Source organism: Gracilinanus agilis, chromosome 4 (genome assembly GCF_016433145.1).
Source record: "Gracilinanus agilis isolate LMUSP501 chromosome 4, AgileGrace, whole genome shotgun sequence".
Taxonomy (NCBI): Eukaryota; Metazoa; Chordata; class Mammalia; order Didelphimorphia; family Didelphidae; genus Gracilinanus; species Gracilinanus agilis.
The window spans coordinates 250229616-250246356 of NC_058133.1; the positions used below are offsets into that span (position 1 = coordinate 250229616).

Sequence of the window (16741 nt, forward strand, 5' to 3'; positions counted from 1 at the left end):
GGGGACATGGATGTAATACTGGCCCGAGGCTTGCGGGTTTTTGAGGTTGGAATAATTGAAGGCAGGGGAGGAGGGGCTCGGGGGCCAGGGAGCAGTTTCACGACTTTGAGGAGCGGCTGTGCCCGACTGGAAGCGCCCCCTTCCTTTCTCCGCGCTGCCTACTCTTCCCCGGGGCAGGGGGAGGGGGGGTCGTGTATTCACTTCTCTAGCCTTACTAAGCCGCGGGGGCGGGGGCGGGGGCGACTTTGGAAATGGCCTGTCCAACGACCCGGAGGACTTCTGAGAAGCCAATTTGCCTGTAGTAGAAACGTAAGAGTGCCGACAGCCCGGGCTACTCAAAGGGGCATTTCGGGGCAGCGAGAGCTTGCCACGTTGCGGGGCCGCGGCGGTCCCCTCCCGGAGCGGGGAGGGAGGCCATTACGTTTGTATTCCCAGATCCTGCAGGAAAAGCCCCTGGAGCCGTAGGGAACAAAGACCAAATTTCGGCTGGATCCTTTGTCCTGGGAGGTGGGGAGAGATGTTCTCGCTTCCCGGGAAACCTTTGCCTTTAGAAAATGGAGCTGGGGGGAGGGGGAAGCAAGGTGAGCGGGATGGACTATAACACTTGTGGGCAGGGGAGGGCAGTAAGTTCAGATTAGGCCAACTATCGTGGGTCACGGGTCTCCAACCTACCCATTTCCTCTGAGAACCCGGCATACTAGTGCCCAGAGTTTTCCGTATCTGTTGTCTTTGAGGTCCAGTATTGTTTCCTCCTCCCGCCTCCCCCCATCTTGCATTTCCTGTTTTGGATTAACCCGGGTGAGCTCTACGTAGTTTGTGGAGGGTAGCCAATTGAATTCACAATGATGACAAAGTCTTTATTTTTTCAGTCATTAGATACTGGGATGTTGGGTTTTTGTTTTTGTTTTTGTTTGTTTGTTTTTAGGGGAAGCATTCAGTTTGGAAAGAAAGAGGAAGGTTTTCTTATTTTAAAATACCTTTCCACCCCTCGTTGAATGGTATGTGCCGCTCTCTTCGGACTCCGCCGGGAGTGGACGCGACCTTTGCCAGTGGGAGGGGACAATCCTCTCCCCCTGGAGGTGGGTGGTACGTTCCGAGCTTCCTAGTCTGGAGATGGGAAAAAGCATTGAGCAGTGGAAAGGGGCGGGCTTAGGAAGTGCATGGCTGAACCTGATTTCAGTTCATGTCTAGGCCTGTACTCTGAAGACAGCAAAGAAAGAGGAGAGGGATTCATCTATACGAAAATATAGCAGTGCTTTTTGTAGTTTAAAAGAATTGGAAACTAAGTGGGTTTTGGAGGATCAATTTGGAGGATGACTGAGCAAATAATGGCACATGAATATAATGGAATATTATTCTGAATGCCTTAAGAAATGAAGAGTTTCAGAGAAACCTGGGAAGACTTGTATGAATTGTTTTGAGAGTTAGGTGAGCATAATCAGGAAGGAACCGGGGAAGTAGAAAGGAGAAAAAATAAATGCTTATTTATTGGGGGGAAATAAATTTTTTAAAATGCACTTCAGCTGCCAGGCAGATAGGCCTACACCACAGAAAGTTTACTGTCCTCCCAAACTACCTATAGTCATCCTGACTCTTGGTATTTCCATTGTTTCTCTTACTGCATGTGAGACAAGCTCTGAAAATGATATTCTGGATTCTATTTAAGGTTGCTCATCCTGCACAGGGGAAAACTTAGTAGGATCATTAACCTAGAGCAATAAAGAACTTTTGGAGGTTCAGACTCTTCATTTTACTTGCTCCTCCTGGTCATACATGTTTGAAATAGACTTTTGTAGTCAAGTCAACAAGCATTTATAAGATATACTTCAATGATAAGTGCTGGAAATACAAAGAAAAGGTATGCGCACACAAACACAATAACAAAAATGAGTTATTTACATGCAAACAGCCATCTAAAAACAAGACACTGAGATTAAGGAGTATCAGGAAAGACATCTTGCAGAAAGTTTGGCTTTAGCTGAGATTCCAAGAAAAGCCTCCTTTTTTATTCTTAGTGATTTGAAATATTTGTTTTGTGATTCATAGTTTGCCTTTCTTTTCAGAACTGCCTTTTAATATTTTTTGACCATCTGATCCATCAGTATTTTAACTGCTGCTAAATCCAATCACTTTTTCTCATGCCCTAACTATGATGCTAAAATCTCTTGGCAGTTTTTTGACATTAAAATACTCCCTCTACCTGGATACTTTTTCCTCTGGCTTCTGTAACACTGCTTGTTCTCTCTTTGTTCTGCTATTTGTCTTACCATTCCTTTTCAATCTTTGCTGAATCCCAAAGGCACTTCCTAGGCCCTCATCACTCCACACTTTAAATTGTTGCCACAGAATTGTTCTCTATGCTCTATTCTAGTTCATCCTCTCCACAACTGCTAACGAGATTTTCCTTATGCACAAGCTACTGTATGATTCTCCTACTCAGTAAACTCCAGCTTCTCTGTTTGACTTATACAGTAAGTAGGTCCCCAAGATCTACCTGGAATGGCTGAAACCTCAGATAAACAAGCACCTACTGACCCGCAAATATATGTGCTCTCCTCACTCCTGCCCCTCAGCTGGGGTTTCCTTGTCTTGCCCCCCTCTCCAAAGGAAACCCCTAAAAAATGTGAAAGTGGAAACAGAGACCTCCACAGGTGGACTTTCAGCACTTCGTGGATAGACTTCCAGTGCTTCAAGGAGTGAACCTCCAGTGACAGAAAAGTGAAACCTCAGATAAATGTGTCCTAAACCATCTGGCCCCAACCTGTCTTTCCTGAACTCAGTGATCCACATTGGTCTTCTTTCTGTTCTTCATACACAACATTCCATTTCCCACAAGTCAACTTTGATGCCTAGATGTACTGATGTACTTTCTCTTTATCTCTGCTTCATAGAGTCCTTCCTTGATAAGTCACAGTTCAAGTACTGCTTTCTCTTCCCTTCTTTCTTTCCTTTCTTCTTTTCTTCCTTCCTCCTTCCCTTCTTCCCCTCTTTCCTTTCTTCCCTCTCTTCCTCCTTTCAGTCTTAGAATTGATATTAAGTATCCAAAGCAGAAGAGAGGTAAGGGCTAAGCTATTGGGAGTGACTTGCCCTGGGTCCTGTGGGAAATGCCTGAGGCTAGATTTGAACTTTCTATCTACTTGAGCCACAAGCCACCCCCAAGCACTATTATTTCACCTTTATATTTATTCTGCATATATGGCTTTTCATCTTTAATCAGAGCTACTCTTAAACATTTGAGTCACCCTTTGATGTCACTTCAGATCTCATGTACATGTAAGGATTATTTTATACTTTGTACTTACTAGGTGCTTAATGAATAGTTTTTGATTGGTTGTTAATTTTCTTTCTCTCCCAAACTCCATTTTGGAATTACCAACTGCCTTCTAGAAATATACTACTAGGAAATCCCATAAACTCAACATCCAAAATAAGGCTTATTTTATTTCCCCCAGTACTTCTCTTTCTGTCCAAGGCACCCCAGTTCTTCCTCTTACCCTCCATATCCAGTTAGTTGCTAGGCCTTCCAGTTCTTTGTCATATAAATCCCTTTCATTCTATTCAATCAGGCTCCGTCCTATTTTGGGCCCTTATCTTACCTGGACTGTTTCAGTCACCTCTTATTTGGTCTCTCAGCCTTAAAGTCTAGCTAAGTTTTTTCCCACACAAGCTGCCAAATTGATATTCTTTAAACACAGGTTTGACCATGTCATTCCCTTGGTTTTTAAGTTTTTGTTTGTTTTTTTTTTGTTGTTGTTGTTGCTTTTTTTAAACCCTTGTACTTCCGTGTATTGTCTCATAGGTGGAAGAGTGGTAAGGGTGGGCAATGGGGGTCAAGTGACTTGCCCAGGGTCACACAGCTGGGAAGTGGCTGAGGCCGGGTTTGAACCTAGGACCTCCTGTCTCTAGGCCTGGCTCTCACTCCACTGAGCTACCCAGCTGTCCCCCCTTGGTTTAAAAAAAAAAAAAATCTCCAGTGGTTTCCTATTGTCTCTAATAAAATTGGAATTTCTCCAAAGTCCCCTCCCATCACTCCTCTCTCTCCAGATACTTTCCAGTCCAGTCAACCTTTGCCCAGGCTGGATTTCATATCTGGAATGTCCTCTATATATATACCCCTAGAGTCTTTAGGTTCTTCCAAAGCAAAGCTCTAATGTCACCTTCTCCAGGGGACCTTTGCAGATTTAGGAAAATTTTAGAGCTGGGATCTTAGAAATCATCTAGTCTATCGCTTTCATTTTACAAATAAAGAAACTGGGAAGTTAAGTGACCTGTCCACGGATAAACTGATTTGATCCTTAGGAAATAAACATTCTTATCTATCTAGGCACATAGATGAAGACTTTCTAGTTTGATAGGACTGCCTACCCCAAGTGTTTATACATTTTCAGGAAGTCCTTCATAGTTGCCTTATGTTCTCCATACTTTAAGGAAGTAACATTGGAGAAAGACTATAGGGGAAAATGGTATAAGGCTTTTGAGACTTGTGTCGTCCCATTACTCCCCTCTCTCCCCCACCAAGAAAAAAAATCACTTCCACCACCAAACTGCTATTATCAGCTGTAAGATAATCCTTACAAGTATTTTCCAATGATTAGGATGGGTTTATACTGGATCTAGCCATACCTGCATTCATTTCTGGGGGGAAACAGGACACTTAAACAAGGATTTGTTGCTGGTGTTGACATCAGATTCTGCTGGAGTCCTGTCTCATACTTCTTTTATAATGTCATGATAACCCTGGAATCTCAGAAGCTTTGACAGAAGAACACAAGCTTGGGCAGGTCAAGCTGGGAACAAGTGGCAAACTTACCACCAGAGCAACTCATGAAACCATTCACTAAGACAGTGATGGCGAACCTTTTAGAGATGGAATACTGGGCCCATCCCCCAGAGACTAGCACTGTGTATGCCCTGCCCCCATATTACCCCACCCAGGAGAGGGAGAAAGTGCTCCTATTGGGCTGCTTGGCCAAGGAGTGGGTAAAGTGAAGAATGGCCCCCACAAGGGTAGAGAAGGGATGGAGAGTGGCCCAAGCACTCTGCTCTCTGGGAGCCACCCACCTTACCCTCTTTGTGTTCCCATTGAGCAGAGGGGCAGGGATTGTGAAAAAATGTCATCAGGCTTGGTGGAGAGGAGGAAGGGAATAGTTACACCTGAGTCCTGTTTTTCTAGTAATGAACTCTTTGGTGGAGGGCGGGGGAGCCATCTTTGACACCCATGCCATAGGTCTGCCATTGCCACACTAAGATTAATGGGAGTATAATGTGGGTTGATATTAGGGAATCTGATTGCCTGATGAACTACTTTTCCAAGAAATTGAATCATTCTCCCTACCTTCCCTGATGAATTTCCAAGAGCATTCATTATATTGTATCCAAAAATAAAAGAGAGCCTGATGGCAGAGTTGGGAGTCAGGATTAGGCTTGAATCTTAACATTTTAACTGATAAAATCAGATTAGTATAAGCTATAGATTAGCAACTGTTACTGATAAATGTTTTAATAATTGAGAAATAGTCCCAGCTATTAATAGGTTTAATATCTGAGTTAAGTCAATTTTAGAATTTAGGATTAGTGGTAAGCTAATCAATTAGGCATTATACACTTATAAGAAGTTCTATATTTTAAAGAATTACTGTCAAAATTTCCCTCCTTTGCCCTTTTGAAATAAGGCTGGGTAGCTCAGTGGATTGAGAGCCAGGTCTAGAGACAGGAGGTCCTAGGTTCAAATCTGGTCTCAGATCCTTCCTAGCTGTGTGACCTTGGGCAAGTCACTTAACCCCCATTGCCTAGCCCTTACCATTCTTCTGCCTTGGAGCCAATACACAGCATTAACTCCAAAACGGAAGGTAAGGGTTTATGCAAAAAAAAAGAAAGAAATTTGTTACAGACCAACTTAAAACTAGGCAAGATGACAGAATTCTTGCCCCTCTGAGATTCTATGTCCTCTTTCTAAAAACTCCACTTGTTTTTACCTTTTCTTCCCAAGTTAATTGTTTTCTTGATGAGATCCTCAGCTTTTTTTTTTCCTATTCTAAAAATCATGTTGATGAGGGTCTCAAACCAAAGTGGGTATGTCAGTAGATCACTTACTTTGTATGACTCAAATACCTCATATTAAAACCCATATACTCAAAAAAGTTTTGCTCTCCAGTTTCTTTCTTTACAACATTTATTAATACTTTCCCCAAGGAAAGTCATTTAAGTGCTGTCTAGTGCCATAACCCTATCCTTTGCGCATTTTAGGGACTCAATTATTGGTCATGTATAATATAGAAGTCCATAGTCAAGGGAAGTAGTTGACACTTGTTTCCTGTTCTGAAATTCTTCTTTCTCCTTCCTTGAATTGCATTGTTATTTCTGTTTTTTTCCTTCTGTTCAAATGTTAAAACCTAAAGGGCAGGGACTCTTTTCATTTATTTGTCTTTGTATCTCCCAGCATCATATACAATTAAGAATTTATTCAATGTTTGCTGAAACAATATAACAATGAGACTCAACTTTAGAATTCCTGGTCTTGTTATACTTTCCATTTATACATGCTCCCTACTTCCCCCAAGTTCACCATCTATTAACCAAGAAGAAGGATTTTTTCATCACTAGTTCTGTGGAATCGAGACTGGGCATTCCATTTAATATAAATGTTGATGTATTGGTCGATTTGTATATTGTTCTTATGGCTCACTGGGCCTTGCCACCTGTTCTACTATCAGTGCCCCTGCCCCCCTCCCTAAACAACCTGTATGTTACCATCTGACCTCTCAGTGTATTCTAAAGATTCCTGAACTTCATAGTCTATCCTGTCATTCTACTCTGTTGTCATTTTGTCCTATAGTCACATCTAACTCTGTGACTCCATATGAGGTTTTCTTGGCAAAAGATACTGGAGGTTAACTGACTTGCTGAGTCGCACAGCTTCTAAGTGTCTGAGGATGGATTTGAACTTAGACCCTCTTGATTTTAGGAGCTGCTGGCATTCTGTCCACTCAGCCACCTAGCACCCCACTATACTCTGAGGTATTCTGCTGTCCAACTTCCCTTTACATGTTTTCTCCGCCAGTTAGAAATTATGAGCTTTTTTTTTTTTTTTAAACCCTTACCTTCCGTCTTGGAGTCATTACTGTGTATTGGCTCCAAGGCAGAAGTGGTAAGGGCTAGGCAATGGGGGTCAAGTGACTTGCCCAGGGTCACACAGCTAGGAAGTGTCTGAGGCCAGATTTCAACCTAGGACCTTCCATCTCTAGGCCTGACTCTCAATCCACTGAGCTACCCAGCTGCCCCCAATTATGAGCTTAGACTCTCTTATTTTTCTAGTTGTATCTACCTATCACTAGGAAAATAATTTTAATACCCCTACTCAGTTCATTAGAATTAAATTAGTATTGGTGATTGTATTAGTGAGTTTAATAGAATGGAGTAAGTTTGATTTTGATGTTGTAAGACTTAAGAGTCATTTAGGTCACAATTAATTAAATTACCATGTATTGATGACAATATTGAGAGATTTATGTTTTATTTGTTAGGCCTATATATTTGCTTAGGTTAGGAATTTGATGTATTTGCACCATTTCCCCACCCCCAATTCAGTTCTGTGAGTGAACTTTGAGAGGGCTATGCTAGAAAAACTCCAGCTCCCTTGGCTTCATTGTTCTCTTGGCATAAATGTTCTGAACAGGCCTGTGAAAGGACCAAAAATATCATTGAAAACATAATCATGGTAGATGGATTTGTCCCTTAGCCGAACATAGATGTTGCCCACTTTGGAAACTGACCTGTCATGAATTATAATGCCTCCTGAGAGTCTTCCCACAGTCCAGAAAAGCAACTAGTCCCTGGGCAGATAGATCCTTGAAGGTCTTGGATCCAATTGCTTAGGGACCACTTGGAGCTCTGCCTTGGTTTTCTTTTAATGCTAATTGGATTTTTGTGGCCCATATCACACTGTTTGAGATAGAATAAGCATTTCTTAAGTGATCTTCCCACTTCTCTGAATCACTTGTGTTAATCGTGCCATAAGAACCACTCAATTCTTCTTTATGGTACAGTGTTATCTATTTGCCATAGTTTATTTAACTATTGCCCAATTGATGGATGCTTACTTTGTTTCCAGTTTTTAGTTACTACAAAAAAGTACTGCTGTATATATTTTGATATGTATGGGACCTTTCTGTCTTTGACCCCTTGGGAGGAGTATGTGCCCAGTAAGATTCCTAGGTCAAATATAACAACTTCACAGATACTTTCAAATTGTTTTCCAGATTAAGTAGACCAATTCACAGCTTCAAGTAGTGCGCCTTGTTTTCTTCTGGTGAATTTTTGGCCAGCAATCCAAGCATTTCCCCCCTTCCTCCTTCCAAGGTATGTGTATGGAGTGATTCTCATTTCCCCCCTTGGAATATCTCCTCCTTTATTATAATGGCTCCTGCAGTACCATAGACTTTCCCGTCTCCTCTCAATTGTTCAGGACATAAGTTACAAGATGGAGTTCCTGACAACTTTCTATACTTTCTACATTTACTTGATTTTTTCTTGAGGTCACATGGCAAGTAATAAATGCACCCAATACTTAGCCCCAGGGGTTCTGAACCCAAATTTAAGGATAAATGATAATAGGTATATTTAATAAGAAAAATTTCATCATGTAGGCATAAACCCAGGATGTTTCCTAGCAAAAATATCTTAATGATTTTGTTTTATATGGAGAAAGATCAGAAATAAAACAGCTCTTAGCACAATCAAATTAGTCAGGAACTTGGGAGTTTTCTTGGCAATCCCACATACTTTGTATACCAGAGTCCACAAGTCCCTAACTAGTTGATTATTGTTTACCCAAATGTACCTCTTAACTGTAATTCAGATAGGGTCCCCAACTATATATTAACACATTGTTCATCTATGTCAAACCCCTAAAAATTCAGTATGCTGGGGGGGGGGGGGGGGGCGGAGAAAGGGATATGCCTCTATTTGGAAAGGGCCAACCTGCCTTCTTAAAGTTCCAACCTCAGGAAACTACAAGGTACAAAGAAAGGGGCAGAGTTGGGCCTAATATTACATTTTCTCTTCTCCATTCCCTATTTCTCTCCCCCCAGCCACAAAACTGCCTTCCTGAGACCCACCATGGATGATTCGCTGTCCTTCTCCGACCTTTGGAGTTTGTGAGTGAGGGGTGGGGTACAAAATCCCCAATATTGCCTATCAATCCTAAATCTTTCTAATAAATGTCACTTCCCTCAGAATCAACAGCCTTACCCCTGAAGTTCTCTCTCTCTCTCATTCTCTCTCTTTTCTGTCTCTGTCTCTCTTTCTCACTCTCCCTGCCTCTCCCCCTGATCATAGGTTGATGACAGCTTTTTTGTAGCTGTGTAAACTGAGTCTCAGAGAGATGGATGACTTGCCCAGCATCACACAGTAACACCAGCTCTCTCCATTCTAGCCTCTGTCCTTTTACCATTAGGCTGTATATCATGTGTATATCCCCTTCCCCACCTCACACATCCACATAAATGACAAATGGTGAGAACAGTTTCATAGATTTCTTTCTTCTTGTTTTTCAGACAATGGAACAGTCTTCCGGATGATTTATCGGTATGATCTTGGTGGAGACAGAACAAGGGGAGCCAGGGTTGAGGCAAAACCTCAATTTCTCTGATTCACTTTCTGATTTCTGCCCCCTCTCCATTCACCCCTAGAATATAGATAATATACAATTTGCCTCACCGGAAGATATGAACTGGCTGGAAAGTGAGGAAGAAAGGCCTGAAGCCCAGGTGTCTGTCCCCCCAGTTAACCTGCCCACATCATCTACCGTTCCATCCCAGAAGGACTATCCTGGGGAGTATGGCTTCAGGCTCGGTTTTCTACAGTCTGGGACAGCCAAGTCTGTCACCTGCACGGTCAGTGGGGAATAAGGGAAAAAGTTGTGTGAAGGGAAGATTGAGAGAGAAGAAAGGAAAAGGAGGCCAGCCAGATGGCTCAATGGGTAGAGAGCCAGGCCTGGCAATGAGAGGTCCTAGGTTCAAATCTCAAAGCTTCAGACACTTCCTAGCTGTATGCCTGCCTTTTCTGCCTTGGAAGTGATACTTAGCATCCCATTCTAAGACAGAAGGTGAGAGTTAAACAAACAAACAAAAAAAAAAAACTGTGACCCAAATGACAATGCCATCTTTTCTTTGGAGCCAATCCCTGATTCTCCAAGTAGAGGTGATCCTTTCCTCTTCTGAGACCCCCTTCCCTTCCACACATCTCTTATGCCTTACCACCCTCCACCTTGGAGTAGATGATTTGTGTCTTGTCAGACTGTAAACTCCATAAGGACAGGCTCTCGCCTGTGATCACTCAGTGATCACTCAGATAACAAATCCTCCTGACCTTACTCTGCTTTCCTCTGGCTTTTCCTGCAGTACTCCCCTGATCTGAACAAGCTGTTTTGCCAGCTGGCCAAGACTTGCCCCATCCAACTCTGGGTCAACTCGCCACCACCTGCTGGTTCTCGAGTCCGTGCTATGGCTATTTATAAGAAATCAGAACACATGACTGAGGTGGTTAAGCGTTGTCCCCACCACGAACAATGCACTCAGCACAAAGATAGTGAGCCTGGAGACCCCCATGTAGAGGAGGGGTGGGCAGGGAGGGAGGACCAGCTGCCTGCAGCCTGAACCCTCCTCACACTTCTTCCCTCTTGCCCCATAGCCCTCGCACCCCCACAGCATCTGATCTGGGTGGAAGGAAACTTGCAGGCCGAATACCTCATCGATGCCACCACCAAGCGACAGAGCGTGTCCGTGCCTTATGAGTGCCCACAGGTACAGTTCAGGGATCTGGGTCTCTAGGGGATGGTGGTACTCAACAGTGGTGACCATTTGGGAAGAAGTTAAGGAATATAAATTGGGTTTTCCCCTTTACAGGTCGGCTGTGAATATACCACAATTCATTACAACTATATGTGCAACAGTTCCTGCATGGGGGGCATGAACCGGCGCCCAATCCTGACCATCATAACCCTAGAAGATTCCAGGTGATGTCTGCCCCCACAGGCTCTCCTCAGAGAGTCCCACATATCTCTGTCTGTCCCTACTCTCTTGTTCTTTGTGGATCCATCAGTTTTCAGAGTCTAGTTACCCACTCCATTCTCCCTGTGACTCCTTATGTCCATCAAGGCTTAGCCCTCCTTCTGACCTAGCTCAACTGTCACCCTGTCTATGCATCCTTCCCTCATCTTCCACTTGGGGATAATTCCTCCCACAAATTCCTCATAGTTCTTTACTGACAGCTCACATGAGCACCTATCAAATTCTCCCTTATATTAGTTGTTTGTATGCATTTCTAATCTTGTTTCCACCCCTAATTAAATTGCAAGTTTCCTATCGGCAAGAACTGTCTTGTTTTTCATTTTGTATCCCCATTGCCTAGCATGGTAACTTATATAAATTTTTATTTAATGTTTATTGAACTGAATTGGAAAAAAAACTTAGACTTTACAAACTCTCTTTTGAGCACAAGGCAATGTCCATTTCAGCAACACTGAAATGAAATGAAAGGAAAGGAAATCCCAAAAGCCTTAGTGCAATGTCCATTTCAGCAACACTGAAATGAAATGAAATGAAAGGAAATCCCAAAAGCCTTAGTGCAGTTTTAAGCCTTAGTAGCTTTTGGATCCTTTAGTATACCTTATATTTGAACTTTTTCATAAGGATTTTATAGCAGAGTTGCATCATTAAAAAAGCATTAATGACTTTTAAGTTCCTAACTTAGCAGACTCCCATTCACCCACATAGATTTCTCCTTCACATTTCTCTCCCATCCTAGCTCCAATGTCTCTGGTTTAGGATACATTTTGACCTGTGACTCTGCTGCTGTCCATACCTAGGTGTCCATTTTGGGGGACATTAGGGATTTGGACATACAAGACATGAATGTTTATTCCACTCTTCTCCTCATCCCTTCCTTAGGGGTCAACTTCTTGGACGTCGAAGCTTTGAAGTGCGTATATGTGCCTGCCCTGGAAGAGACCGGCGGACTGAGGAGGAAAATTTCCACAAGAAGGGAGGTCCCAGCCCACAGCCATCTGAGGGCAATAAGCGTGGTATGAGGAGATTGGGTTGGGATGTCCTTCAGGCTGGGGAGACAAGACTGTTAAAATGGGAATCCCACTTGTTGACTCACCTTCACCTATGCCTTCCAGCATTGCCCACAACTCCTGGCAGCACCCCCAAGGCTAAAAAGAAGCCAGTGGAAGGAGAATATTTCACTCTTCAGGTATGATTAATTAGACAAATGTTCTCCTGCCTTCACCTCACACCCACGGTCCTTGGAACCCCTTTCCCCAGCAAGTCTCTAACCCTTTCCAGGTCAGAATAGTGGGTGGTCTGGGGTAGGACAGGTAGGATCTAAATAAACCGCATGTGTGCTCAGTCTCGGTCTTTCAGGATTTGCCCCCTCTCTCTTCTTGGTTTTGATCCCCATCAACAAGAATTCATATGATATAATTAAAAATGTTCAAGTTGGGGTCAGGAAACTCATCTGATTAACCCAGTTCAATTACTATACTAATTAGCCATGCTTTCCTAGTAGTAACTTGTATTACTTTTACAGTCATGAGCAAGTCACTTAATTTCTCCTTCCTGCTGTTTCTTCATCTGTAAAATAGAAGTAATAATAGTTGTCCTTTGTGGGTGGTCAGAGGAAAAGGCTTTGTAAACCTAATGATGTCGCTCTTAAGTTATAGGTGTTTTATGAAGGCAGCGCAGGATAAGTAAGGTTGGTTTTCCCTTTTCCTACCTTGGTATTTTGCCTGCAGTTGGAGCATGAGACCACTAGGTGGTGCTTGTGCCTCCATCCTGGCTAACAGTAGGCCGCAGGTCAGGTGCTTTTCCCTTTTCCATAAAATAGAGAGTAATCCCCTCTTAGAAAGTGCATTTTGGGAGCCGATTTCTTTCAGAGACCTGACTGCACTTAAACAGCTGCTGTCATCTTTCCAGACACCAGGCAGTGATTGTAGCAGAGCATCAAGAGATGAAGTCTAAGCATTGAGCTGGTAGCATTGACTGAGAAGGGCCTTGAAGATGGACCTTCTTTCAAATAGCTATATAGTTAAGCATTAGTTTTGGGGGTGTGCAGTGCTTACATTAAACATTAATCCTCTCTTACTAATTCAATTCTAACCTTTATGTTCTCACAGGCCTTAATAAATTATTTATTTGGCACATAGGGTAAGTGTCTGAGATCAGATTTGAACTCAGGTCTTACTGACTCCAGGCCCTGGTGCTCTACTCCCTTCACTACCTAGGTGCCCTCTTATTGAGGATATTCCTTTGTTAACTCATCCTGTTAAATTTCTTTCTGTTAACCTTGGTCCAAAACCTTCCATGGCAGGACAGTGCTTCTACAACTTGACAACCTCAAATACACATACAGTTACATCAAACACATCCACAGCCAAGATCTTTTGACAGGCCTCACTCCTAGGTGCTCAGTGTGTGTGGAATGAATTTCTTTAGCAGAGGAACGCTTGTCTGCTCCCAGCTCTTTGAAAGGAAAAGACCTTTCCATTAGCTGCCCTGGACTGCCTCAAAAATAAAACCCCCCAAAACCAGCATTATACTCATGTGGAGATATTTTTCTATGCAAGTCACTTTTTCCTCATCAGAAGAAAATAACTTTCTACTCAAAGAAATGAGAAATTTTGCCCCTTCTAACAGGCATTTTTAGCTATTCTTTTGCCAAGTGAAATTTAACTAGAGGAACAAGATTTGTACATTAAATAAGCTTCCTTCTGTAGAATTTAATAGTTACAAAATCTACCTTTTACTGGAGGTTTGTACATAGAACAGTGACAATAGGTTTTCAAACAGGATTTAAAGTATTTTCTTCATGTGCCTTTTGTCATCATTATCTTCACTTCTCAACCTAGATCCGAGGTAGACAACGCTATGAGCTGCTCCGGGAGATAAATGAAGCCTTGGAACTGAAAGAAGCTCACAGTGGGAAAGAACCTGAGGGGAGCCGCCCCCACCGCAGGTGAGCATCCCACCAGCTCCTACCAGCTTCCAAGTTAAGTCTCTGCCAGCCTACCCATGCAGGCAGTCAGAGATCTCTGAAGGAAAAGATATCCCACATTTTCCACCCCGGCAGGAGTTTCTTTTCCCTAGAGGAGGGTCATTTGAATCCACCTAAAATTCCTTCTGCCACAATTGATGGGTCTGTGTAGTTGGCCATGGCAGTCAGGGTACAGCTGGCAAAGATGTAAATAGCCTTGATAAAGCTCTTTCCTGATAACTCCCATCCTGTAAGGATCTGCCCTTGTTCCAGGCTCCCTCAGCTCTTAGGGATATAGCCCAAACATTTGAATGCCCTGGTTTGTATACTCCCCCAGGAAGTGGCTCTTTCATGTGAGTATCCAATATACTTTGCAAATTTAATTGAGGACAGAAATTCCCCATACAGGTGGTACCTAGTAAGTGCTTATTGAATGATTGTTTTCCCAGTTTTTATCTCCTCTCAACTGTCTTTTCTGCAGCCAACTGAAGTCCAAGAGAGGAGATTCCACCCCCTGTCAAGGCAAAAGACTGTTGGTGAAAAATGAAGTTCCTGACTCGGACTGATGTCACCCTAAAGATCCTCTGTTTCTTATATCCCACATTCATCTTCTCTTCTGAAGCCTTTAGCCCTCCCACTTCTTCCAGCTTCCAAGCCTCAAACAATATTAAAGTGTTCCTTGATAAAACAGAAAAATTAAGGACAAGTGGGGCTTACTTAACTCTCTGTTCAGCCCTTCCTCCACTAGGCCACGTTCCCTTACTTCGTTGGTCAGCCATATCTGAATACGGAGACAGGACCTCAAAGACCCCCTTGTTTTATAGGTGAGGGAACTAAGGCACAGACTGTGACACTTGGCCACAGTCACTGACAGTAAATGAGAAATAGGATTTAAACCCAGAACTCCAAGTGTATGGGTACTTCTCCATTCTGCCACAATTGCCTTTCTTTAAGCCTAGAGTCCTTGCTTAGAGCTATTATGGCTTCTTGAAACTGTCATTGGTGTTCTGTCATTTTGGAAAGCATATCCCCCTGTCCCTTAAGTTTGTGTCCCTAGGCAGGTGGGGGAGGGGGCCAGAAGGATGTCAGGAAAGTGGGTTGGCACATAAATTGATTGACCTCAGCAATAGGATCTAGGTGGGGGTGGGGGTTGCTATTCAATTGTAATTGTCTCCTCCCCACCCAAGCCAGGTATTGTTTCTACCCTACCCAACCCACCCCCCAGGATTTAATAATGTGCTTCAACCAAAGTGTTTTGTAGCCTGGGGAGCTGATAGGCCTTGTGGGTCGGTGAAATTATATTTTAATTCTCACTCACCTCTAACTAAAGTTTAGTATCTCCTTCCATCATGAATGTAGGCAACAAACATTTTGAGAAAGGATCCCTAACTTTTATCAGGCTGCCAACGGGATTTGACATTAAAATGACATAAAAAAGAATCCCAGTTCTAGCCCACATTCTCAGGAACATATTAATGGAATATAAAGTGAGGCGAACTGTAATTTCCCTTTCCCTGTCCCCACAGACTCCTTCCTCGTTCTCTCTCACAAATTCTTACCCTTTTTTGTATCTTTTTGCTATTTTTATAGAATTTCTTATTTTCAAATAAAGAGTTAATACTAGTTGTCCATGTGATGACGCTAAAATGCTAGGGGCCTCTGGGGGGGGAGCAGGTGCTATTACTAGAGAAGAGGGAAGGAACCAGGGTGGGGGTTGTGGGGAGTGAAGAGGATGGAGCCAGGCTCCTAGTTCCAGGAGTGAAACAAAGCATGGGGACTGGGTCAGTCTGCAAGCTGCATGACAATGAGGGGGGCTGTCTTATTCACCACACACCCCCCAACTCCTATTCATAACTCTAGATCCTCTCCACTGTCCCCTTCCCCAGGAGGGCCAGACCAGAGGGGGAGGGACTCAACTTTTGCCCTTTCTGCTTCCCCAGGGATGGAACTACTGCCTTTCCTCAAGGATTATGGGATTTAAGGGTCCAATTTAGCAAATCTAGGCAGCTAGGTTGGCCATCTGCTTCCCAGGAGGGTGGGGGATGGGAACATCGGAGAAGCAAGATTCCTGGGTCCTGAGAAGCAGGAGCTGGGGGGCTTCTGTCCTGATGTGCCCAGAAAAAGTAGGGGCAGCTGAGGTGAGAGCTGGGAGCTAGAATGGGGGTGGGGAGGGAATCTGGCATCTCTTCAGGCTGGGCTGAGTGCCAGACGATTAGATGAATTGAAGCTTTAAACTCTGCCAGGAAAACCTTTGAAAAGACTTTTGGGGATGGGAGGGCAGGGTTGGTTTAGAGGAGGCTCAGTGTTTTCCCCATTCTGTTTTCAACTTTGACAGTTGAGAGTAAAGCAGAGAAGGACTCAGCCTCCCACCAGTTATCTAGCTTTCCAAAGTGCTAGAATCCTCCTCCCTGCATCAAGAGAGAGGTGGAGGTCTCTGGACCTAAGAGAGGCCCCAAGAGTGACGAGGCTCAGGGTCAAATCTCTACTACCTCAGAACCCATAACCAAAGAGAATACCCATACACAACACCAAGATTTTTTTTTTTTACCCTTACCTTGTCTTGGAATCAATACTAAGTGTTGGTTCCAAGGTAGATCTGTATCTGTAAGGGCTAGGCAGTCAGGGTTAAGTGACTTGTCCAGGGTCACACAGCTAGGACGTGTGAAATCACATTTGAACCCAGATCCTTCTAACTCCAGACCTTGGT

The 16741-nt window shown here is 43.4% G+C and overlaps 1 protein-coding gene across 2 annotated transcripts in view; it reads left to right on the forward strand.

Moving 5' to 3' along the window:
- TP53 (tumor protein p53) overlaps positions 1 to 15657 on the forward strand; it is a 20573-nt gene extending 4916 nt beyond the window's left edge. The window contains exons 2-13 of one of the 2 annotated variants that reach the window (XM_044673045.1): positions 926 to 1079; positions 8259 to 8358; positions 9090 to 9155; positions 9555 to 9585; positions 9690 to 9893; positions 10401 to 10587; positions 10690 to 10802; positions 10905 to 11014; positions 11949 to 12082; positions 12182 to 12255; positions 13910 to 14016; positions 14516 to 15657. In XM_044673045.1, the coding sequence (XP_044528980.1) occupies positions 9118 to 9155; positions 9555 to 9585; positions 9690 to 9893; positions 10401 to 10587; positions 10690 to 10802; positions 10905 to 11014; positions 11949 to 12082; positions 12182 to 12255; positions 13910 to 14016; positions 14516 to 14600 (1083 nt within the window). In that variant the 5' untranslated portion in view covers positions 926 to 1079; positions 8259 to 8358; positions 9090 to 9117 and the 3' untranslated portion in view covers positions 14601 to 15657. The remainder of the gene's footprint in view (positions 1 to 925; positions 1080 to 8258; positions 8359 to 9089; positions 9156 to 9554; positions 9586 to 9689; positions 9894 to 10400; positions 10588 to 10689; positions 10803 to 10904; positions 11015 to 11948; positions 12083 to 12181; positions 12256 to 13909; positions 14017 to 14515) is intronic. The other variant, XM_044673047.1, reaches the window with a different exon arrangement.
- Positions 15658 to 16741: the final 1084 nt, after the last annotated feature.